The sequence below is a fragment of the Astyanax mexicanus genome, chromosome 22 (assembly GCF_023375975.1).
Source record: "Astyanax mexicanus isolate ESR-SI-001 chromosome 22, AstMex3_surface, whole genome shotgun sequence".
Taxonomy (NCBI): domain Eukaryota; kingdom Metazoa; phylum Chordata; class Actinopteri; order Characiformes; family Acestrorhamphidae; genus Astyanax; species Astyanax mexicanus.
Window position 1 is genome coordinate 37,191,140 of NC_064429.1, and position 26,671 is coordinate 37,217,810.

A 26,671-nucleotide genomic window follows, 5' to 3' on the forward strand; every position below is an offset into this window, starting at 1 on the left:
TTGTAATTTTAGAAGGTTTTTTCTCTCTCCTGTAAAGATTTTTATTTTAATTTGTTTTTGCTGTTTTTTTAATTGGACAGCTCTTATATACTAGGTAAATTAGTTTCCATATCTGTTACCTAGAAGAAGTCCCTGGTTTTGCACATTTTACCACTAACTTATCACTAATTTTCACTTGTGAAGTCGTAAGTCGTGTAAATTAAACACTTCGTACAAATGTTAAAACTTGTGCATAATAATTATTTATGCATTATTTGCGCTAATTACGGGGTGTCGCTTGATTTAAAGAAAAAAAAAGCTGCAACTGCAAAACGGCATTGTTAATAATAACATTAATAACGATTTCGAGTCCCTCTTCACCCATGCAGAAAGCCAGGGAAAAAATAAATAAATTAAAATAAATAAAACTGTGGTCACAGCAATAATTATAGCCCACAAAACGTTTACATTATAATCAAGGTACATACGCACAAAAGGCCACATCATACAGCAGCAGGTCCACACAACTTGGCGCTTTTTAGCGACGAAGCAATTAAAGAAGCGAACGACGAACATTTCCCCTCGTTTTCTTTTTTTTTTTTTCTGATTGAAAGGCTCAGTGGCAGCTCTGCACCACGTTCTTCACATTTTCTCCAGACCAGAAGGTATTGTTGATGACAGTAGCAATGCATAACAATGCCTCGACAATGGATGGATCAGAAGATACAATAAAAATTGGTTTGGGCCGTATTTTGTATTCCGAGCAGCTCCTTAAAAGTCCCTCGTAGATCAGCGCTTACATAAAAAATCCTCAACGCTTTCCAACGGGAAAAACGGAATAAAAAAGATCCATTATCGGTTTGAACACTTGGAAGGAGACAATGAGTTGAAGGCTTTCTTTGGATGGCTCCTTCCTTTTCATATGTAAAAAAAAAAAAAGAAAAGAAATACAATCGAGTAGAGATATTACATATATATTTTTCCTTCTTTCTTGCACTATTTTAGATACAAGATTGGTCCTTTGATGGACCAAGTTATTCTGACTTCACTGACATCACTTCAATGCATTTTTAAACGACGTGCAAAAAAAAGACATTTTCCTCTGGAAATGTGTCAAACAGGTCTATATAAAAAAAAAGAAGATATTTTTAAGGCTTTTGTTCAGTCGGAATGAAAAAAAGAAAAAAAAAAGAAAAAAAAATCCCTGTTTCTTTGTTGGCAGGAAACTCTGGTACAGCTTCAGCACAGTGAGTTCCTCATAAACACCTTTCTGTTGCCTAAAATTTGAAAGTCTTATGTAAGCTTTTTAGGAGCTTTTTTTGTGAGAGGGTTCCATTATTCCCAATAGATTCCCCCCAAAAAAGATTGTCTTTCAAAGTCTTTTTACATCCATAAGAAGATCCCTTTTCACTGGATGCTCTCACTCACATATATCACATACATTTACTTCCTTAACTTTGTAAACATCTGATAATCGTCCTGGATGACAGTCCTGGATAAGGGAACGCACTCTCGACGTTCACTCTCAACAGGTGACACTCAGGTGAGATCACTCCTGAGCGAACCCGGCTGGATCGAATCACGAATGCAGAAAAAATAAAGCGAGGTACATGCACTAACCACATGCCAAGAATACCTGTCCACAGTCCACACACAGGTACAGTCAAGCACGTTCTTGAAAGACGTAGCCACATCAAAACGTAAAAAGCACACATCTGAGGAAAAACAGATGTAACAGTGTAATGTGTAAGGTGTAATTTAGCTTGTGTAATTTCGTCCAATACAGCGAGTGAGTCAGGAAATAAATTAGCGTCTGGTTCATTGTACGTGCCGAACCTTCCTCTTTTTCCGCGAGGGATTGTTAAATTGTCTCCCTACACGGATAAAAACCCCTTTTATATCTGTGTACGCCAACAGCACGGCGCTACACCCAAACACATAATGGGTTAGCAGCAAATGCTACGCCTCACATGTAACAACTTAATTCCAGGCATTTGGGAAAAATATTTTGTCCTTTGCGCTGTGCACAGCATCATCAATCTGGACCCTCGACAACTGGCAATTCCATTCAGTTCCAGACGCAACGAACATTTCAACCGTTGACGCTCTTGCGACTCTTGAGTTTGGGCGAAAAAGGTGGATGACGTGTCAAAAGCAGCAGCAGAAGAAGAAGAAGAAGACGAAGAAGATGGCAGAATTCATTTTCATGGAGAATTTTTTTATGCTCCAAACTGGATTGTGCTATGCTTTAGAAATGATGATCCCAGACTCTAAAAGATTCTAAAAGGTCTCTCAATCCTAGACCTCTTGACTGACTCCTTGATTCCCTTCTCTTTTTTTTGCGGGGTACAAAAGTCATTACCAAAATCGGTAACAAAAAAAACTCGCTGATAGCCTCCCTGCCGCCTTTGAGTCTTGAATCTTGGTATTCCCTGGAAACTCAACCTCAAAAAAAGTCCTCTACTGGTCCCAGGCTTGACTCACAGTCACACCAATAGGGCTAATCTTCCCCAAGTCCTCCATCTGAATACCCTTCTGTCCTGCGACTCCTTTGGCCTCGTTGGCCGTGGCCGACGCGGCGTCATCCATGCTAACAGAGCTGCTGACTCTGCACCCTGACCTTCTCTGTTCCTGTTCCTGCTTTGTTCTGCAGTTCTTTAAGTTGCCATCGGTGTAAACCCTGTTCCTGGTGCTAAACGGTAAAGGGTTGGAGTTGCCCGCGGATTCCCTCTGTCCGCTAAGCTTCAGGTCGATTCTTCCAGGTCTCTGGATTCGACCGCTTCCTGCAACAGTGGAGCAGCAAGAGTACGTCCTGCAAACGGCCTGGAAGCCTCGCTTGAAGTTCTCGTTGTAGTAGCCGTAGATGATGGGGTTGACGCTGGAGTTGGAGAAGGCTAGCCAGTGCGCGAACGGAAAGACGTAGCCGGACAGAAGCTCCAGCTCCTCCTCGCCCAGGCCGCCGTAGTCCGTCAAGAGCATGAGGGTCCACAACGGCAGCCAGGAAAGAGTGAAAAGAAGAGCCACCATGCTCAGCATCTTAATCACCTTGATCTTCTTGTTGGAGATGAGTGGACGTCCTTCGTGGTGGTGATTGTGGTGATGGTGATTATGCCCACCTGTTGCCGGAGGCGTAGCGTTTTGGTGGCTGCCGCTGTCCTGCTGGTCGTTCCCGGAGATGACGGAGGTGGTGTACAGCTTGATTCCGATTCGCCCGTACATCAAGGTGATGAGGGTGAGCGGGATCAGGTAGATGTGAGCAAAAAGGACCGTGGTGTAAACCTTCCTCATCTGTGGGTCGGCCCAGTTCTCGAAGCAGGAGAACAGCGGGTAGGTGTGGTTGTAGTCCAGGTTGTGCACCATGTAGTGGTGCTCCACCTGCGTCACGGTCAGCGTGGCGGCGGACGGGCACATGATCACCAGCGCCAGCACCCAGATCATCGCTATGGTCACTTTGGCCACCAGTAAGGTGAGTTTAGGCTGGAAGGGGTAGACGATGCAGCGGAATCTGGAGGGGATTAGAAGAAAAGACAAGAAAAGAAAAGGCATTTGATGTATTGATGTATATATTTTTTGGTACCACTTTAAAATAAGACTAGCTTTATAAAGGGTTTATAAATGGTTTACAATTAGTTTATTGGTTACTAATTAGGTTGTAAATGCCTTAAAAATCATTAATAATCAGTTATAACACATACGTAGAAAGGGCAACAATGACCTGTTGTTTACCAAATAGTGAACCCACAGCCATCTATATTGTTGCCCTTTCTAGGTATGTGTTATAACTGATTATTAATGATTTTTAAGGCATTTACAACCTAATTAGTAACCATTAATAAACTAATTGTAAACCATTTATAAACCCTTTATAAAGGTAGTCTTGTTTTAAAGTGGTACCTATTATATATATATATATATATATATATATATATATATATATATATATATATATACATTTTTGGTAACACTTTCTACGAACCCTGTATTCGTAATGTATTATAAATGCATTCATAATGACATGCATTATATGACATGCATAGTACCTCATAATGACTGTAATAAGGCTGTATAATAGCGACATTCATAACACATTTTAAACTACAAGTATAAGGGTTTATAAAGAAAGGGTTTATAATGCCTTATAATATCTGTTCATAAGAACATTGTACAATGTAGTGTTGTGATGCACTATAACACAGATTTGGTATATTTTGGTATAATGCATTATAATATGCAGCTATGATTTCTCAAATTAAACTTTTATATGTGCGTAACACATTATAAAGCCTTATATGTATAAGGCTTATATAAGTGAAGTGAGTTTTCATATGCAATTTAAACATGAAGTAAATTTTATTATGCCTCACTATGATGTCTTTTATACAGTAATGACTGTATATAAGGCTTTATAAGGTGTTATGCACTTATATATTTTAGCTTAATTTGAGAAATCATAGCAGCTCAGTTTCCTCTGCTGAGAAGAGTTTGTTGAACACGTCCAGGTAGCTGCACCGTTACAATAGCAATCCACCAAAGTCAGAGCTCACCTGATTCTACTCTTAAAGAGAATGATGAGCTCTTAAAGAGACACTCTGATTGGTTTATTATTTCATGTTACGCCCAAAACATGATTAAACACACTCATGATTAATGAAGAGAATTATTATAAAATTCACTTCAAAAGCAGTTTGCATTATAAATTGCTATAATTACATTTTTTTTTTGTGATAATGCATCATAAGTTGTGTTTATAATACTTACGTATAATTATGTATAGGACAGTTTATAATGCTTTATGAATACATTATAATGTATAAAAAATGCATAATGTTATAATGCATTCATAAGGGATTATAAACCTAACTATACATAATTATATATATATATATAAAAACATAATACATTATAATGCATTTATAGGCCAATTACATATATAGCCAGGTTTTATAATGCTTTATGAATGCATTATGCAATTTTTTATAATTACGTATAGCCAGGTTATTAATTCTTTATGAATGCATTATAATGTTTTAATGAATGGTTATTAGTGAAATAGTACATGCCTTTTGCGCTGTGTTTCGAGATGAGCAAGGTGTACTTTTCCCAACGTTACGATAGCAAAGACACACTGACAACACGCCCTAATTCAAGCTGCATGGTGCACGATTAGATCACTAAAATAGGGCCTTATAAGCATCAAGAACATAATTTATTTTTTTTTTCAATTATTTTACTTTCTAACAATTTCTAACACTAGGACGTTGAGGAGCAGTGAATGCCTCCTCCAATACATGTTAATACAAGTCAATATAAGTCAGAATTCACGTCTTTTTGGACATTTTTTGTTTGTTTTTAACTAGAAAATGGCTTTTCTATATTCTTCTCTGTACCATTTTTAACGTATTCTGCAATTTGTACTCTTCCACACATGAATGCATGATGCACCATTGTGTACTCAATTGGTCAATTTAATTATTTCTTTAGCTTCTCTTCCACTTCTCTTTTTCTCCATCCGTCCTCCTCCCACTTTCTATTCATATTCCTCTCTTTAATCTTCTCAGTATAGGAGGAGTGGAGGAGTGAGAGGAGCTGGAGATCTCGTGACTCCTCACTCCAGCCTGTTTATAGATACTTTACTTCACCTCATCTCTCTTTTCATATTCATTTTGCATCTCCTCCCTTTATACCTCTGAGCTCTTTTATCTCGTCTGAGCTGCCCTGAGCTGCTCTCCGGTTCCGGACTCTCTTTAAAGACCTTTAGAAGGATCTTTTGGTGACGCCACAGAAGAACCACTTTCTCAAGATGGAGATTTTCACCTTATAGTGTATATTCCTGCCCAAACATACCTGTCCACAGCGATGGCCACCAGCGTGAAGACGGAGGCCGAGACGCTCATGCCCTGCACCAGTCCACTCATCTTACACACAGTGTTTGTGAAAGGCCATCCTGAGAGACAACAGACAGACAGACAGACAGACGGGATATAAACAGGGTCCAGTTATATATAATTGTTGCTTTAAGTTTGTTGTTCACATTTCCCTTCCACCTTAAAACACATTTTCTTTCCACTTTAACCGTTACCATGCATTAAAACACATTTTCTCTACGTTAAAGTCCAGAAATTTTAACAGTTTATCCAACAAACAAACTGTTATCCAGCTCAAAGTAGCTCCACACCTCCTTACTAGAATCTGGAGAGTCCTGACATTTAAAACGAGGCATTAATAACTTAAAAAGTGCAGAAAGAGCTTATTAAAAAACACTGATTACATCCCATAATGCCACTAGCTTCAGCTCCGAGCGCCGCCATCACTGTACTGATAATCACATAGACTTACATACTGTATACATAGACTCCACATAATGTAGCAGCCGGCGCCAGGAGACAGGCTATGTGGAGTCTATGTATATATATCTATGTGATTATCAGTACAGTAATGGCAGCGCTCAGAGCTGAAGCTAGTAGCATTATGGGATGTAATCAGTGGTTTTTAATAAGCTTCTTCTACACTTTTTAAGTTATTAATGCCTCGTTTTAAATGTCAGGACTCTCCTCTTGGATTCTAGTAAGGAGGTGTGGAGCTACTTTGAGCTGGATAACGGTGTAAAAAGTGATTTATCAGGGTAAATTATGCCCCGTATCTCCCAGTCTGAAGGGTGTTTGTTGGATAAACTGTTAAAATTTCTGGATCTCTGAACGCTGTGGGAGAACGGAGGTGTGCTATTCATCAAAGATAAGAACTTTTATCATGTTTTACTACAATAAAAGAAGAAAAAAACATTTTACACCGGGGTTCTCCTTTAACTTAGATGCAAGCCACCCACCTGACTATTGGTTATGAGGCAGCAGGCAGGTAAATGAGAGGAATGCTTACTAACATTATGATTCACTTCGAAATTGTATATATATATATATATATATATATATATATATTTGTAGTTTTTAAATTAACATTATATGTAAGAAGTGTATATTTAAATGTTTTGACCCCTTTATGGGGGGTTGAAGTCTTAATACCCCCCAATACCTCCCATAATTTGCACCCTGGATATAAATAAATATAAATAAATCGGGTTTCTGTATGAAAAACACACATAAATAAATAAACAAACAACAAACAGACTGAAAAAGAGCTGAATGACATAAAAGTGGCAGCGTTTATCTCCTCGAAAAAGACGACACTTTACTCTGAACGAGTACCGCCGCGCGGTGGGGGTTAAAAGCAGACCGCCCACAGCCTCACGCCATGCATTTCCAATATCCAGCATATCTGTGTGTGTGTGTGTGTGTGTGTGTGTGTGTATATACGTGTGTATATATCTGTGTGTGTGTGTGTGTATATACGTGTGTATATGTGTGTGTGTGTGTGTGTGTATATATGTGTGTGTGTTTATAGGGTTTGGAAGAGGGCGAATGCTCTCAGGTAGAAAGCGATGGGGTTCTGACACGTCTGCCCTCGTCACTCTCCAATAATAACATCTGAAACTCCCATGATTCACCTGGTGACTCACTGCACTGCTCTACACATACGTCCACACGTCCCTCCAGCCTGCAGGAAGCCCACGGCTCTGGGCTTCATCCTTAAACCATAAATAAACTCTTTAAATAAGCTTTTAATGGCCTGTGTTCTTCATTAGACACTGTGTGAGAGGAGGGGGCTGTAAATGGCTCTTAATTGCCGCCTGGCAGGTAGTCCGGTATCTGCTTTCAGAAGATCAGCATCTCTTCAGCATTTTTCTTAATTAACACATGAAAAAAGTCAAAACTGCATAACCAAAAACAATGGCTTTCGTATAGCTTCTGGGATGCATTTTTAGAGGCTTAATCATTAGCTTCAAGGCAGTTTATCACTTATTTGGAAATCTGATGAATGGAAAAATATACAGGGGTTGGACAATGAAAAATGAAAAGCAGCCTGGTGTTCAATCTTCATTAATTGCACATTGCACCAGTAAGAGCAGAGTGTGAAGTTTCAGTTAGCAGGGTAAGAGCACAGTTCTGCTCTAAATATTACAATGCACACAACATTATGGGAGACATACCAGAGTTCAAAAGAGGACAAATTGTTGGTGCACGTCTTGCTGGAGCATCTGTGACCAAGACAGCAAGTCTTTGTGATGCATCAAGAGCCACGGTATCCAGGGTAATGTCAGCATACCACCAAGAAGGACCAACCACATCCAACAGGATTAACTGTGGACGCTGTAAGAGGAAGCTGTCTGAAAGGGATGTTCGGGTGCTAACCCGGATTGTATCCAAAAAAACATAAAACCACGGCTGATCAAATCACGCAGAATTCAATGTGCACCTCAACTCTCCTGTTTCCACCAGAACTGTCCGTCACCACAATCAATTACTGTGCTCTAAAACCAGGTGTTTCAGATTCATTGTCCAACCCCTGTATATTATATACAGTAAGAACCATTCCACTGAGTGGGAGCCATTTGCTTGTTGTAACTCTTCCAAATTAAACTTAATTTTTAATCTTTCATTTAATCTTTTTATCAACAAATAACACATATATTTAACTATTCAAAACATGTACTGCTCAGGCTCAGGCAGCTTTACTTTATTTTTACAAGGTTTCTAATCTGATAAGATGGGTAATTTTTTCTCAGACCTGTTACCAAAACTCATGAGACATAAAAAATGCATGTTTAAAAGCAAGTCCACTAATTCTAACTAACTTTAATTTTCTCTCAAGGAAGACTTTATTTTAAAGAAATGATTGACGACATGCTCAAATAATTGATATATATGTCAAAAAAACAAATCACTCCTGTTACTGGCACACATTCCTGTTACTGGAACTAACTCCCGTTACTGGCACTCACTAGTGTTACTGGAACTCACTTCTGTTACTGGAATTCACTCCTGTTTCTGGCACTCACTAGTGTTACTGGAACTCACTCCTGTTACTGAAACTAACTCCTGTTATTGACACTCACTCCTGTTACTATCACTCACTAGTGTTACTGGAACTCACTTCTGTTACTGGAATTCACTCCTGTTTCTGGCACTCACTAGTGTTACTGGAACTCACTCCTGTTACTGAAACTAACTCCTGTTATTGACACTCACTCCTGTTACTATCACTCACTCCTGTTACTGGAACTCACACCTGTTAGTGGCACAGATTCCTGTTACTGGAACTCACTTCTGTTACTGGAACTCACTCCTGTTATTAACACTCACTCCTGTTACTGGAACTAACTCCTGTTACTGGTACTCACTTCTGTTACTGGAAGTCACTCTTGTTACTGAAACTAACTCCTGTTATTGACATTCACTCCTGTTTCTGGCACTCACTTCTGTTACTGGCACTCACTCCTGTTACTGGCACTCACTCCTGTTACTGGAACTAACTCCTGTTACTGGAACTCACTCCTGTTACTGGCACTCACTCCTGTTACTGGAACTAACTCCTGTTACTGGCACTCACTCCTTTTACTGGTACTCGCTCCTGTTACTATCACTTACTCCTGTTACTGACACTCACTCCTGTTACTATCACTTACTCCTGTTACTGGCACTCACTCCTGTTACTGGAACTCACTTCTGTTACTGGAATTCACTCCTGTTTCTGGCACTCACTTATGTTACTGGAACTCACTCCTGTTACTGAAACTAACTCCTGTTATTGACACTCACTCCTGTTACTATCACTCACTCCTGTTACTGGAACTCACACCTGTTAGTGGCACAGATTCCTGTTACTGGAACTCACTTCTGTTACTGGAATTCACTCCTGTTTCTGGCACTCACTTCTGTTACTGGCACTCACTCCTGTTACTGGCACTCACTCCTGTTACTGGAACTCACTCCTGTTACTGGAACTCACTCCTGTTACTTGCACTCACGTCTGTTCCTGAAACTAACTCCTGTTATTGACACTCACTCCTGTTACTGGTACTCACTCCTGTTACTGAAACTAACTCCTGTTATTGACACTCATTCCTGTTACTGGCACTCACTCCTGTTACTGGAACTAACTCCTGTTATTGACATTCACTCCTGTTACTGGCACTCACTCCTGTTACTGGAACTCACTCCTGTTACTGGCACTCACTCCTGTTACTATCACTTACTCCTGTTACTGGCACTCACTCCTGTTACTATCACTTACTCCTGTTACTGGCACTCACTCCTGTTACTGGAACTCACTTCTGTTACTGGAATTCACTCCTGTTTCTGGCACTCACTTATGTTACTGGAACTCACTCCTGTTACTGAAACTAACTCCTGTTATTGACACTCACTCCTGTTACTATCACTCACTCCTGTTACTGGAACTCACACCTGTTAGTGGCACAGATTCCTGTTACTGGAACTCACTTCTGTTACTGGAATTCACTCCTGTTTCTGGCACTCACTTCTGTTACTGGCACTCACTTCTGTTACTGGAATTCACTCCTGTTTCTGGCACTCACTCCTGTTACTGGCACTCACTCCTGTTACTGGAACTCACTCCTGTTACTGGAACTCACTCCTGTTACTGGTACTCACTCCTGTTACTGGAACTAACTCCTGTTACTATCACTTACTCCTGTTCCTGGCACTCACTGTTACTGAAACTAACTCCTGTTACTGGAATTCACTCCTGTTTCTGGCACTCACTCCTGTTACTGGCACTCACTCCTGTTTCTGGCACTCACTCCTGTTACTGGAACTCACTCCTGTTTCTGGCACTCACTCCTGTTACTATCACTTACTCCTGTTACTGGCACTCACTCCTGTTACTATCACTTACTCCTGTTACTGGTACTCACTCCTGTTACTGGAACTAACTCCTGTTACTGGTACTCACTCCTGTTACTGGAACTAACTCCTGTTACTGGAACTAACTCCTGTTACTGGTACTCACTCCTGTTAGTGGAATTCACTCCTGTTACTATCACTTACTCCTGTTCCTGGCACTCACTAATGTTACTGAAACTAACTCCTGTCACTGGTACTCACTCCTGTTACTGGAACTCACTTCTGTTACTGGAATTCACTCCTGTTTCTGGCACTCACTTATGTTACTGGAACTCACTCCTGTTACTGAAACTAACTCCTGTTATTGACACTCACTCCTGTTACTGGTACTTACTTCTGTTACTGGAAGTCACTCCTGTTACTGAAACTAACTCCTGTTATTGACACTCATTCCTGTTACTGGCACTCACTCCTGTTACTGGAACTAACTCCTGTTATTGACATTCACTCCTGTTACTGGCACTCACTCCTGTTGCTGGAACTAACTCCTGTTACTGGAACTCACTCCTGTTACTGGCACTCACTCCTGTTACTGGAACTCACTCCTGTTACTATCACTTACTCCTGTTACTGGCACTCACTCCTGTTACTATCACTTACTCCTGTTACTGGTACTCACTCCTGTTACTGGCACTCACTCCTGTTACTGGAACTAACTCCTGTTACTGGAACTAACTCCTGTTACTGGCACTCACTCCTTTTACTGGAACTCACTCCTGTTACTATCACTTACTCCTGTTACTGGCACTCACTCCTGTTACTATCACTTACTCCTGTTACTGGCACTCACTCCTGTTACTGGAACTAACTCCTGTTATTGACATTCACTCCTGTTACTGGCACTCACTCCTGTTGCTGGAACTAACTCCTGTTACTGGAACTCACTCCTGTTACTGGCACTCACTCCTGTTACTGGAACTAACTCCTGTTACTGGCACTCACTCCTTTTACTGGAACTCACTCCTGTTACTATCACTTACTCCTGTTACTGGCACTCACTCCTGTTACTATCACTTACTCCTGTTCCTGGCACTCACTCCTGTTCCTGGCACTCACTGTTACTGAAACTAACTCCTGTTACTGAAATTCACTCCTGTTTCTGGCACTCACTCCTGTTACTGGAACTCACTCCTGTTTCTGGCACTCACTCCTGTTACTATCACTTACTCCTGTTACTGGCACTCACTCCTGTTACTATCACTTACTCCTGTTACTGGTACTCACTCCTGTTACTGAAACTAACTCCTGTTAATGGTACTCACTCCTGTTACTGGAACTAACTCCTGTTACTGGAACTCACTCCTGTTACTGGCACTCAATCCTGTTACTGGAACTCACTCCTGTTACTATCACTTACTCCTGTTACTGGCACTCACTCCTGTTACTATCACTTACTCCTGTTACTGGTACTCACTCCTGTTACTATCACTTACTCCTGTTCCTGGCACTCACTGTTACTGAAACTAACTCCTGTTACTGTTACTCACTCCTTTTACTGGAACTCACTCCTGTTACTATCACTTACTCCTGTTACTGGCACTCACTCCTGTTACTATCACTTACTCCTGTTACTGGAACTAACTCCTGTTACTGGAACTAACTCCTGTTACTGGCACTCACTCCTTTTACTGGAACTCACTCCTGTTACTATCACTTACTCCTGTTACTGGCACTTACTCCTGTTACTGGCACTCACTCCTGTTACTATCACTTACTCCTGTTACTGGTACTCACTCCTGTTACTGGAACTAACTCCTGTTACTATCACTTACTCCTGTTCCTGGCACTCACTGTTACTGAAACTAACTCCTGTTACTGGTACTCACTCCTTTTACTGGAACTCACTCCTGTTACTATCACTTACTCCTGTTACTGGCACTCACTCCTGTTACTATCACTTACTCCTGTTCCTGGCACTCACTCCTGTTCCTGGCACTCACTGTTACTGAAACTAACTCCTGTTACTGAAATTCACTCCTGTTTCTGGCACTCACTCCTGTTACTGGAACTCACTCCTGTTTCTGGCACTCACTCCTGTTACTATCACTTACTCCTGTTACTGGCACTCACTCCTGTTACTATCACTTACTCCTGTTACTGGTACTCACTCCTGTTACTGGAACTAACTCCTGTTAATGGTACTCACTCCTGTTACTGGAACTAACTCCTGTTACTGGAACTCACTCCTGTTACTGGCACTCAATCCTGTTACTGGAACTCACTCCTGTTACTATCACTTACTCCTGTTACTGGCACTCACTCCTGTTACTATCACTTACTCCTGTTACTGGTACTCACTCCTGTTACTATCACTTACTCCTGTTCCTGGCACTCACTGTTACTGAAACTAACTCCTGTTACTGTTACTCACTCCTTTTACTGGAACTCACTCCTGTTACTATCACTTACTCCTGTTACTGGCACTCACTCCTGTTACTATCACTTACTCCTGTTACTGGAACTAACTCCTGTTACTGGAACTAACTCCTGTTACTGGCACTCACTCCTTTTACTGGAACTCACTCCTGTTACTATCACTTACTCCTGTTACTGGCACTCACTCCTGTTACTATCACTTACTCCTGTTACTGGTACTCACTCCTGTTACTGGAACTTACTCCTGTTACTATCACTTACTCCTGTTCCTGGCACTCACTGTTACTGAAACTAACTCCTGTTACTGGTACTCACTCCTTTTACTGGAACTCACTCCTGTTACTATCACTTACTCCTGTTACTGGCACTCACTCCTGTTACTATCACTTACTCCTGTTACTGGTACTCACTCCTGTTACTGGAACTAACTCCTGTTACTATCACTTACTCCTGTTCCTGGCACTCACTGTTACTGAAACTAACTCCTGTTACTGAAATTCACTCCTGTTTCTGGCACCCACTCCTGTTACTGGTACTCACTCCTGTTACTGGAGCTAACTCCTGTTACTGGTACTCACTCCTGTTACTAGAACTCACTCCTGTTAGTGGAATTCACTCCTGTTACTATCACTTACTCCTGTTCCTGGCACTCACTGTTACTGAAACTAACTCCTGTTACTGAAATTCACTCCTGTTTCTGGCACTCACTCCTGTTACTGGAACTAACTCCTGTTACTGGTACTCACTCCTGTTACTAGAACTCACTCCTGTTACTGGAACTCACTCCTGTTACTAGAACTCACTCCTGTAACTAGAACTCACTCCTGTTAGTGGAATTCACTCCTGTTACTGGAACTCACTCCTGTAACTAGAACTCACTCATGTTAGTGGAATTCACTCCTGTTACTGGTACTCACTCCTGTTACTATCACTTACTCCTGTTCCTGGCACTCACTAATGTTACTGGCACTGAAAAATATTTTTAAAGCATAGATGGATTTGGAGTCACACAACAACACAAAATAATTTCATCTCTGCAGGATTTTAATAATTATATTTCATGGTAAAATGTATAGTTAGAGAATGGGGACAGGTAACAAATGCTATTTTTTTGTGTTCTTAATCATTTTTTATTAATGTTTTTAATCACATATCTTACTTTTGCAGTTAGGTCAGTGTTTCCTACACCTTCAAATAAAGACTCTTAGAAACTGGAGAAAAAAACCTGCTACAGGAAGACGTCTGGCTGACCCACATGGAAACAGCAGCTTTAGCCTTTAGCTCTTTAGATTAACATGGTTAAGAACTGAGTCTCAGTTTCAGCAGAGAAGAGAATTAGAATTAGAGTTAATCTGACAGGAGAAGAAGAACTGCAGTAATAAAGATATTGATCAAATGAAACTGCAGTATTCTGTCCACCTCCGGATAAAAACACTGCTTAGGTCGTTTTAGTTCTTCAGTTTTAAACACACGGCTACATTCTTCTCTGCCCACAGAGAGAGGAAAAGTCGTCCTTCAGGAAAGTGAGTGTAATTTTGTCAAGCACCTCTCAGATTAATGAACCGGAGAGTCGAGAGCTCCTGGGTCAGGTTGACTTTTGTGTGGGAAATGAAAGAGTGCAGACCAAAAGCTTTCAATGCTTTTAAAATATTGCTTTTATAATCAGATTTAACTTTGTGAACTCCTTAACCACCCAGTAATTTAGTTGATACAGAAATCTGATAGATTATAGGTTATATACAATACCAGTCTAAAGTTTGGACACTTTTCTTCCTTCTTATTCAGTGTTTTTATGCTTTCTTTCTTTATTTTATATATTTTCTACATTGTAGATTATTATTAAAAACATGAAAACGATTAAGGGACTCGTATGTAATTCTGTAGTAAATAGTTTAAAAAAAGTGTTATTCCTCCACATTAATCTCCTGATCTAAACCTGATGAACTGAGATGGTTTAATTGATTTGAGGTGATTTAATTGGGATGAGCTGGAGCTTCTTTCACAGTGTGAAGGAAAAGCAGAAGCTATTGTTCAGCACCTCCAGGAACTCCTTCCTTCAAGACGCTGAGAAATTCCAGGAGACTCTCTCTCATGAAGATACTGAGATTAAAATCTCACCAAGATAGAACAAGTTACAGTAATGTTTAGAACCTTTTTTATTGCTGATTCATTACCATGAACACAGCAGATTAGTCCAGACTTTGTTTGAGGGAGGAATCTATATCCACTGTCTGTGGCAAGTCGGCAAATGAGGGAGATGTAAGAACTTTTAAATAATGAGTTTGTTTGACTTTTGCAACGTGTGGTAAATGCTTAGCACAATCATGGGGTGTGGCCAGCAACAGCTTATTTGCATAAAAATGACAGACCCCTAAATGGACTGAAACTGAGAGACGCTCTGAGGGGTAATGGTAATTTGAGTCGCTAATGGTAGTGTCATTTTCAGAGTATAAGACAGAATCTTTTGAGATTATTTTAATACATTATTTAACCAATTTTAGTACTATATAATACTATACTTTTCAGTACTTTTCAGTACTTAATCCCTAATTGACCCCCTTTACCACACTATACATAAGCCATTTCCTACAGTAATGTTTTTACTAAAGTAATGTGTTTTTAAATGTATTTATTTCCTGAAAGTTCTCAGCATGGTTGTAATTCTGACAGTTTTTCTCCGGTCTGAAGTTGAGACGGTTGGCAGTAAGTCGTTGAGTTCAGTAAAGCAGGTATTCAGAAGCTCTTGATCAAAAGAAAATAACCCTCATGAATATCTGTGTAGTCGGATACAGCTTCCTCCTCCTCCTCTTCATCATCATCATCACCGCCGCCGCCGCTTCCTACCATCACGCATTCAATTCCCCTCAGAGCCTCTTCATCAAATCAAGTATCCGATATCTCCACCGCGGAGAACACCGGGAGAACACCGGCTCAACCGTGACGGAAACCAGACAAACAAACACGACGAAATTTAAATCGAAACCGAACAGATCACTGGAGCCGGCGTTCACCCGCAGCGCTCTGCTCACTGATACCGTGTTATCCACCACGCCACGCTCGGCTGCTGATACCGTGTTATCCACCACGCCACGCCACTCCGCTGTCAGAGAACTTCACATCTCTGTGGGGAAGCATCACGGCTCAGGGGGGCTCTGATCACCGAAACCAAAACTAATCTATTTAAAGTGAAAAGACTGAAGGTTCTCTTCCAGCCTGAAGAAACAGAATATAAAACGCTCAACCACCGATTATAACCAATTAAACCACTGCGTTATACCAGCGCTGCGTTACATTAACCAATCAAATTACCTTTAGCTATCAGAGAACTTCAGTGATACACATTTGGTTCCACAGCTGCTACAAAAGGTTCTATAAGCGATAAAACAGAAGAACCAATCTCCTTACTCAATGTCCCAATACTCAATGTCTCAATACTCCACCCACATCTCCTTAATCAATGACCCAATCTCTTTATTCACACTCTCAATCTCCTTACTCAATGTCCCTTTACTCAATGTCTCAATACTGCACCCACATCTCCTCACTAAATGCCCCAATCTCTTTATTCAAGTCAAGTCAAGTCAAGTAGTTTTATTGTCAGTACTGCATATGTACAGGACATACAGAGAATTGAAATTACGTTACTCTCCTTCCCAATTTTACAGCAAGTACAGATAATAGATATAATAAAGGAGAATGGGAGACACTATGGGTACAATACAGCAGGGACACAAATAGACATACATGAGACAAAAACAAGGTGCAGTGGTGTGGGGGAGGAATAGATATATAAATATAAGTAAAAAAAAAAAGAAATAGATATAATATAAAAGAGTGGGAGACACTATATGTTCAATACAGCAAGACACAATAAACATACGTAAGACAATAGTGCAATATTGATGGTGATTGAGATGGAATGACAGTAAAAATAGTAAATAACAGTAGTGCAAATACGGTATATGGTATATAGCTTAAGGCTGGTAAAGTGAATGAGTGCGTAAAGTTCTTAAAGTTCACAGTTTTTGGGGAATTAAAGTGCGAATTGACAGTGCAAGTATATCAGATATTAGGTGTGTAGTGCAAGTCCGTTTGGAAGGGACCAGTACTTTGTGCATTGTAGTGCAGAGTTTCAGTACTGTATTAGTGGGGGGTCAGGATGCTGAGTGAGTGTGTGCTGGGGGCAGGATTGGGATGGGGGGTAGAGCAGGAAGAGAGTTCAGCATCCTCACAGCCTGATGGATGGGGCTGTCTCGCAGTCTGCTGGTCCTCGCCCCGAGACTCCGCAGTCTCCTCCCTGATGGCAGCAGGCTTCACACTCTCAATCTCCTTACTCAATTGCTCCATTTAAGGTGGAACGGGAAAGTTAGCTAGTTAGCTACTGAGACAAACTACTAGCGATCTTATGATGCTTGTTATGAAGAATTTGGCCATAAAACATTGAAAATACATATTAAACTATGGTGATATAGAGCTAACAAGCCCCTATCCCTTCCCCTTAGAGGTTTATGTGGGGAAATCGTGCTTCTACATTTTGGAACAATGCTTTCCGCTCCTCTGAGAGGGTGACATCATCAAGTACACGGCTGTTCCAATTACAGAATAAAAGTCCCGCTTCCTCCCGTCCTCGGGAGCACGCACTCGCGATCCGAGCTTACCAAGTCCATACTTGGCAAGTACGGGAGTACAAGACTTGTGTACCAAGACTTGTGTAGCCAAACACTGCCGCTTTACTCTGAAGAAAAAAAATAATTAAATGCAATTTTATTGCATTGTTTAAAGAACCTTTCATAGAAAACTCTACAGCTCAGTTTTGATGTTTAGATAATACTTTATTGATCCCCGAGGTGAAATTGTAGAAAAAAAAAAGACAGGCTAGCTTGTCGGTTTTGTTGGTCAGTGAGTTTACATTCCCCATAACCACCGACGGAACGGAGGGTTAGTACCTCCAGCGCTTCTCCGTCTTCCTAGCCTTTAGCTTAGCCTTTAGCTTAGCTCCGGCCCTGCAGCCTCGGTACCCCCTCCTTAGTTCCCCCGGTATTGTGTGGACAATGCCCCCACGTCCCGCGGGTCGGAGGGCCAGCAGTTCTTCATGGGAATAAACTCGATATTCATCGCCGCCCCACATATTTACACTAAAAACATCCTTAAGATATAAATAAGATGCACACTAGATGTGTGTAGTAATACAGAGACGGTAAATAAATGTAAAAAAGAAACTCGGAAAAACACACAAAGAGGCGGAGCTCCTGGAACAGGCAGCCACTCGCGTCTGCGCCGACATTTAGATCAGCGTAAAGAGAGGATTTGTTTTATATAGACCTCTAAACACTGCCTGTCGTTCCTCTCTTTTATCTACTCTTCCTCTTTAATACTGCATGCACCCTGTCAGAGCAGGATTCATATTATGTGAATGATTATTATGAGAGCTTTTTAACTCAAGATCAGGGAGGAACAATTGATGATCTGTCATCTCTAATCTCTATTATCTACTATCTCATTCACTCCTGATATTAATAGAGAGATGACACGTCCAAAAGTAAAGAGACAAAAGAATTGGACACATTTTTTCATTCATTATTTCTTTGGAAATGAAGGATATTAAAAAGAGTTTATGCTGCTTTTGTTGGAGTAACTGTCTCTACTGTACAGGAAAGAAGAATGTGGACTTGGAAATTGATTTGCTGTAATTTTTTATTTTATTTGTTTTAATTATTTATTTATTTATCTAGTTAGATTTTTTTAATTCTTATGTTCTTAGTTGATAATTATTTATCTGTGTGTGTGTGTGTGTTACCTGTAATCAGATTGTCCACCAGTGTGGTGGGGATGCAGAACACGCCCACCAGCAGGTCGCTCACCGCGAGGTTGAGGATGAAGAGGTTGGTGACGGTTCTCATGCGCCGGTTCTCCAGAACGATCAGACAGACCAGGCCGTTTCCCACCATGCACAGCAGGAAGATGAAGAGGTACGCCAGCGTGAGGCTGGCGGCGACGGGCAGCGAGTGCTGGTAGTAGGGGTAGTAGGTGACGGAGGTGAGGTTGGAGGTGCTGCTGCTGCTGCTGCTGCTGTTGGTGGAGATGTTCAGGAGACTGGAGTTCAGGTAGAGATCAGACAGATCTGATAACGCCTCCATATCTGATAACGCCGCCGGCGTGCCGTCCCAGATATCCAGAGAATTCTTCATCACGAGAATGCTGGGAAAAACACAGAGACATATACAGTATATAAACACAGGACAGACTGTTAATACCTCATTTTCAGAGTAATGAAAACAGTAAAGCGTTGCTGTGGTATAGCAGTTGGTTTCTAAAGTGTTGCTAGGTTGTTGCTATGGGATAGCTATTAAACACAAACACCAACCTGCCAATACATAATTTTCAGAGTGTGTATGTCCGTGTGTGTCGTGTCTGTGTTCAATAGCTAAACCATGGCAACTCCTTAGCAACACCGTATCAACCAACAGCTATACCACAGCAACACTGTACTGTACAGTACTGGTAGGTGTATGTGTGTGTGTGTGTGAGTGTGTGTTCAATAGCTTTACGACAGCAACTTCGTAGCAACACCTTAGCAACCAACAGATACACCGTAGCAACAAAAGACAAACAAAACAAAAGTGTTGTTACTCTGAAAATGTGCTGCTATTGTATATCTGTTGGTTGCTATGGTGTGGCTAGGGAATTGCTAGGGAGTAGCAATGCAATAGCTATTGAACACAGACATATACACGCCAGACAGTTAATACATCATTTTCAGAGTAATGAAAACAGTAAAGTGTTGCTGTGGTATAGCTGTTTCTAGGGTGTTGCTATGGGATAGCTATTAAACACAAAAACACCAACCTGCCAATACATAATTTTCAGAGTGTGTATGTCCGTGTGTGTCGTGTCTGTGTTCAATAGCTAAACCATGGCAACTCCTTAGCAACACCTTATCAACCAACAGCTATACCACAGCAAAAGTGTACTGTGTTACCACTTTGAAAATTATGTATTGACTGGTAGGTGTGTGTGAGTGTGTGAGTGTGTGTTCAATAGCTATACCACAGCAACTCCTTAGCAACACCTTAGCAACCAACAGATACACCATAGCAACACAAGACTGTGTTGTTACTCTGAAAATGTGCTGCTACTGTATATCTGTTGGTTGCTAGGGAATTGCTAGGGAGTAGCAATGCAATAGCTATTGAACACAGACATATACTTGCCTACAGACATATACTATGGGATAGCAATTAAACAAGACTGTGTTGTCTGAAAATGTGCAGCTATTGTATATCTGTTGGTTGCTAAGGAGCGGCTAGGGAATTGCCAGAGAACACATAATAAAGTGTTGCTGTGGTATAGCTGTTGGTTTCTAAAGTGTTGCTAGGAAGTTGTTTTGTTGTTGCTAGGGTGTTGCTATGGAATTGCTGACACAGTAAGGTGTTGCTGTGGTATAGCTATTGGTTGTGAAGGTGTTGCTAGGGTGTTGCTACGAAAAGGGGTTGGTTGCCAAAATGTTGACATAAAAAGAAAACATCAAATATACAAGTACAGGTCAAAATGTAGGTGATAAAGTGTAACTAGGAGCTTGTTTTATTGTTGCTAGGGTATTGCTATGGTACAGCTACTGATTACTAAGGTGTTGCTAGGGAGTTGCAATGGAAAGGGGTTGGTTGCCAAAATGTTGATATGAAAAGAAAACATTAAATATATAAGTACGGATCAAATTGTAGTTTCTGAGGTGTTACTAGGAGCTAGTTTTGTTGTTGCCAGGGTGTTGCTATGGTATAACTGTTGGTCTCTATGGTGCTGTTAGGATGCTGTATTATTGTTGCTAGGGTGTTGCTATGGTATAGCTGTTGGTCTCTACAGTGCTGCTAGGATGTTGTAGTATTGTTGCTATGGTGTTTCTATGGTATAGCTGTTGGTCTCCAAGGTGTTACTAGGATGTTGTACTGTTGTTGCCAGGGTGTTGCTATGGTACTACTTTTAAAAAGTATCTGAACCGCTGTGTATGGGTCAGGTACAGTAGTTTGGTTCATGTTAAAATAATGAATGGGATCCTATAGGGGAATAATGATATCTAGGGAATTCTTCGTTAATTTTACCCTGAGATAAACACACAGAGACGCACACACACCAGCCAGTCGATACAGCAGCGTGTATTACCAGCGCAGGAGATGCAGACAGGATTAAATTATGTAGAGATAAATTAAAATGGAGCGAGGAGTAGAGTCGACTCCGGGGACACTAATGCAGAACCAGCGCTCGATAAACAGCTGATTTAAGCTCTGCTACTGTTAAAGAATGGAAGACTCAGATCAGCGTTTCCTAATCCTGCTCCCGGAGGACCTCCCGCACCTCCTGCTCCGCCCCTTTTAGTGTTTACCTGCTTCCAACACACCTGATCCAGGTAATCTGCTAATTAACAGGACCCTCTCAAGCAGGAAAGCACTTAAACGTCAACTAAAGGATCATACATGTGCATTTTAAAAAATGCAGTGGTTGCACAAGAAAATTGGTCGCCACTGGTTACATAGGTGTTTCTAGGTGGTTGCTAAGGTGTTGCTGTGGCATAGCTATTGGTTCCTAAAGCATTGCTAGTTGAATGCTAAAGTCTAAAGCCAGGTTCACAATACACGATTTTAGCCCAGTTCTTCAGTCGCCAACAGTTGTTCGTTCATGCTAGATATCTGACCCAGTTGGTGACTGGGAGTCAGGAGCAGCGGCTACATACTACCAATGGAATACATACTGCCAAAACACACCTCCTGCACCACCAGAGCTGTTTAAGAGAGTCTGATCAGGCTTATAACTGGAGTTCAAAATGATAAAAAAAACTCAATGTCTGCAGTGCTGAAACATTTGATATAGTTCTGTTTTGAGGACAAAAGTACACATTTCAGTATAAAACTGATCAGACATTTATTAACTCTAAGGTATGGGTGGCAATGTGATGCTATTAGGTTGTCAAGTTGTTTGCAGGTGTTGAAAATGTTGAAATGTTGTTGAAAAAGAATAGAAATAAATAGGATTAAGAAGGGATGAATGGGAAAAAGTGTGGGTCAAAAACGAGTGAATTTGTTCTCAAAGGCATTTTGACGAGATGCCAATCTCATAGCAACACCTTATCAACCACCAGTTTTTAAAACACTGTCATACTTTTAAAAATACATTATTTTATTTATTACATCTAAATAAAAGCAATCAGAACAGTGGGATCTGCAACTGTCCAACACTGTAATCTAGTTTAGACCCAACACTGTATGAACCACTTCTGACACCAATATTTACATCTGAACACAGTATTTCAAAATAAAATCACAATACTACGTAATATTAATATTTTTTTTTTTTACGATACTCCTAGATAAGAGCATATTTGCTTTGCAATGTGGAACCATGAAACCATCAGAGTTTTGGTATTATTTGGTATTATTCCCATCAAAAGTTCATCCTTGTTATTTATATTTCAGTTCTTATAATTAATAAATGTGATTCTGACCCAGGAACTCAGTCCAAGGTCCAGCTCGTACTCTCAGTCCAGAACAGCCGACTTTTATAAAATAATAAAGCAGAAAACTGCAGAGAGAATCACTGATACATCACTACCCACCTCTCCAACAGGATGTCTGGGAATAAAATCTCCAATATTCAAGATTTATGAACAGAATTAAAGCCTGACTGTAAAACCCCACATCCCCAGAATATATATATATATATATATATATATATATATATATATATATATATATATATATATATATATATATATATATTTTTTTTTTTTTTTTTTTTTTTTTTTTTGCAGTATAAGGTGCACTATCAATAATTTGATCTATTTTCTGGTCTATACATGGTTCATACATAAGGCGCACTGGATTATAAGGTGCATTATGCGACACTAGTAAGGAACAGGGGTGACGTCACGTTTTCCTTCTAATTCGGCAGGTCTTACAGGTTTATTTGGGTGAGTAAAGCACTTCCGTTTATTTACAGTAAGATGAGATTTCCAGATTTCCACTAAGGCTGGGTGCAGCAGCATTAGAATTAGCATTAGCATTAGCATTCACGGCTATCCGGGGTTAGTGACAGCGCTACATTGAGAGACCCTACGAGTTCCAATAAAGCCAGGGTGATATTAGCTAGCATTTGTCCCAAGTAGCTTGTTTTAATACGGTAAATACGCAGACCACAGTCCGACATACTCACCTCTGAACAGCGAAAGAGCTAGCACAGTGCAGTTAGCAGCTAATGCTAATGCAGCTCCAGTCTCGATGCTGAAGAACTAAACTGAATCTCCTGTATAACTCTGTACTTCAGTGGAGTGTCTTTACTGCTGCTTAATACCTGACTGATAGAATTCATACATAAGGAGCTCTGATGATTTTTGGAAAAATGAAAGGATTTTGATCATCACAAAAACCATCAAAAAGGTTATGATGATAAAACTGGCACTTATCAGGATCGCCACAGGAAAGGAAGAGCAAGAGTTGCCTCTACTGAACAGGAGAAGTTCATCATACTACATGATTCCTCATTTACTATATAGGAAAAAAGATAAAAAGAAAAACATTGACTGAAAAGAAAGGATTTTTGCACCAGGAGTAAAGCAGCATAAAGTTATCCAAAAGCAGTGTGTAAGACTGGTGGAGGAGAACATGATGCCAAGATGCATGAAAAAAACTGTGATTAAAAACCACCAGGGTTATTCCACCAAATATTGATTTCTGAACTCTTAAAACTTTATGAATATGAACTTGTTTTCTTTGCATTATTTGAGGTCTGAAAGCTCTGCATCTTTTTTGTTATTTCAGTCATTTCTCATTTTCTGTAAATAAATGCTCTAAATGAGAATATTTTTATTTGGAATTTGGGAGAAATGTTGTCTGTAGTTTATAGAATAAAACAACAATGTTAATTTTACTCAAACATAAACCTATAAATAACAAAATCAGAGAAACTGATTCAGAAACTGAGGTGGACTTTTCACTTCTTGCTCTTGTCTCAATTCTTCATGGCTTTGATTCCAGTAGATTTTACACAAAAACTCCCCTTGAAATTCTGCTCCACCTGGAGACGATTGCATCAGATCTTCCGAGAGAAGTTTAATGATGTGAATCTCACTTTCTGCCCTGAATCAAAGGTTTTATACTGAATTTATATCAGTGTGAGAAAAGTCAGAACTGAAGAACAGTGTAGTACCTGCAGGAAGTTCAAACCAACACCCCCACCGTCCCCCTGAAGCTATTCCACACCTGCTCTACCTGCACAGAACTGCCTTCTCTGCAATGATGGAGCTCCATCCAATACTTTCAGATGGGATAATTTGGGGAGTTGGGGATTGGAATGAGGTGATGATGATCCAATATCTTCACTAACTGACCACTAGTGATGGCTGAATGCAATAAAATCCTTACAGAAATGTGATTCCAAAATCTATTTGCACAGTAGAGACAGGATAAAGTGATTTATTTATATATGCACTTAATTTTAGAAGGAAAAAACAATTAGCTGGCATCTCAAAACTGTTAGGACGAGTTGGAGAATTGGGGATGAGGTGGACAGCACCTTCATTAACACGCTATTTGTGGGCGAATGCAATCAAAACCCAAAAACTCCAAAACCCCATTGCAATTCCAATATCTAATTGGACAGTAGATACAATGGATAAGTTGGTGTCCCAATACTTTGGATGGAGCAGTTTGGAAGAGTTAAAAAGTTGAGGATGAGGTGGCGGTTGCAACAGCAATGCAATTGCAAAACCAAATTGGACAGTAGAGACAGTTGGAGAGTTCAAGAACCTTCCTTTTGCATTCCAAAATCCAATTGGACAGTAGAAAAAAGAAAATACTTGTCCCAATACTTTTAGCATAAGTTGGGGAGTTAAGGTGGGGTGCTTTTATGGATGAATGCAATCAAAACATCACAGCAATGCAATCCATAATCTAATTGGACATTACATCACAAGATTAATAAAAAGCTGGTGTCCCAATACTTTTGAGAGGGGTTTGGATGAGTGATGCAACATCTTCACAAACTGACTTCACCCACTCACAGCAATGTGATTCTACAATCATTTAGGACAGTTGAGACATTTACTCCAACAAAAGTCCAAAATGTCTTTGACTTTGGAAGGACAAAGCATGAGAAATGAAATGAGCATTTGTCCCAATACTTTTGGGACAAATTCGAGAGTTGGGGATGGGAATGGGGTGGAGAAGACCCAACATCTTCACAGACATCACTGAAATCTTTTTCAAAACCTATGATTTCAGATGGAAAAAGCTATGAAAGAGCTGGTGTCCCAATACTTTTGGGACGAGTTGGGGAGTTGTGGATGTGGTGATTATCCAAAATCTTCAATAACACTCGTTTTGCTTTTCTCAGTAGATAAAGGAAGAAACTATTAATGAGCAGGTGTCCCAATACTTTTGGGATGAGTTGGGGAGTTGGGGATGATCCAACATCACTAATTGACCTCTAGTAAAGGTTAAATGCAATCAAATCCTACCAGCAATTAAATTTCAAAAACTATTTGGACAGTAGAGACAGTTACTCAAACAAAAGCAAGATACTATTTTTTAATAACCTTAATAACTTATAATCTGAGTTGTGAAGGAAAAAAACAATGAGCAGGCGTCCCAAAACAATGCTATTCCAGAAAACAATTGGACAGTAGATATAAGGAAAAGCAATAAATAATCTGGTGTCCCAATACTTTTGAGAGGGGTTTGGATGAGTTGGAGAGTTGGGGATGAGGTCGTGGTGATGCAACATCTTTACAAACATTTTTTTTTTCAATATCCATTTCCATTTCTGATGGAAAAATAAAAATACTGAGCAGGTGTCCCAATACTTTTGGATTAGTTGGGGATGATTCATTGACCTCTAGTGATGGTTGAATGCAATCAAATCCTATGAGCAATAACATTTAAAAAACTATTTTGGACAGTAGAGACAGTTACTCCAACAAAAGCAGAATAAACTCTCTTTAATACCCTTGATTTCATAAGAAATATTGAATAAGCAAAGTGTCCCAATACTTTTGCCTACAGCACAAGTGTATGCTAATTCTCCCTAATCTTCATTTTCTTCATGTTCTCAACCAGAATGATAATGAGCCAATGAGTACCCAATCTAATCCAGGAGGATTCCCGCTGTCCATCATTATCTTGTCACTTGTCACACATGGATGAGCCAGAGATCAAAGGAAAAAGGTAAGATACAGAGGATTCACCTCTACTATCTGTTAGATAGATCTGTATTCAGAAGATGCTCCAGCCGATCGATCGATGACGCCTGTAATTTTTCTTCAATCAAATTTTTTTCCCTGGAAAGCTGAAAGGTTATTGTGCTTATTAACAGATCAATACCCGCCGCTGTCGACAGGTCGGCTATTTCCATTTCTGATCAATAAAACACAAACTACAATAGAACAGATCAATAACGCCGGAGAACACGAGGACACGAGGAACGTGACGATACATCAAGAACCCGAGTTCTGAGGAGACGTTCCAATTTTATACTGATCTACTGAGCTTTATCCAGCTCTACTGTACACCAAACAA

At 40.2% G+C, this 26,671-nt stretch overlaps 1 protein-coding gene across 1 annotated transcript in view; it reads right to left on the reverse strand.

Moving 5' to 3' along the window:
• Window positions 1-1,722: 1,722 nt before the first annotated feature.
• The window catches only part of npffr1l2 (neuropeptide FF receptor 1 like 2), an 89,610-nt gene continuing 64,661 nt past the window's right edge, over window positions 1,723-26,671 (reverse strand). The window contains exons 2-4 of the mRNA XM_022664731.2: window positions 18,910-19,310; window positions 5,824-5,923; window positions 1,723-3,484 (exon numbers count right to left, since the gene is read on the reverse strand). Coding sequence (XP_022520452.1) covers window positions 2,440-3,484; window positions 5,824-5,923; window positions 18,910-19,300 — 1,536 coding nt within the window. The 5' untranslated portion in view covers window positions 19,301-19,310 and the 3' untranslated portion in view covers window positions 1,723-2,439. The remainder of the gene's footprint in view (window positions 3,485-5,823; window positions 5,924-18,909; window positions 19,311-26,671) is intronic.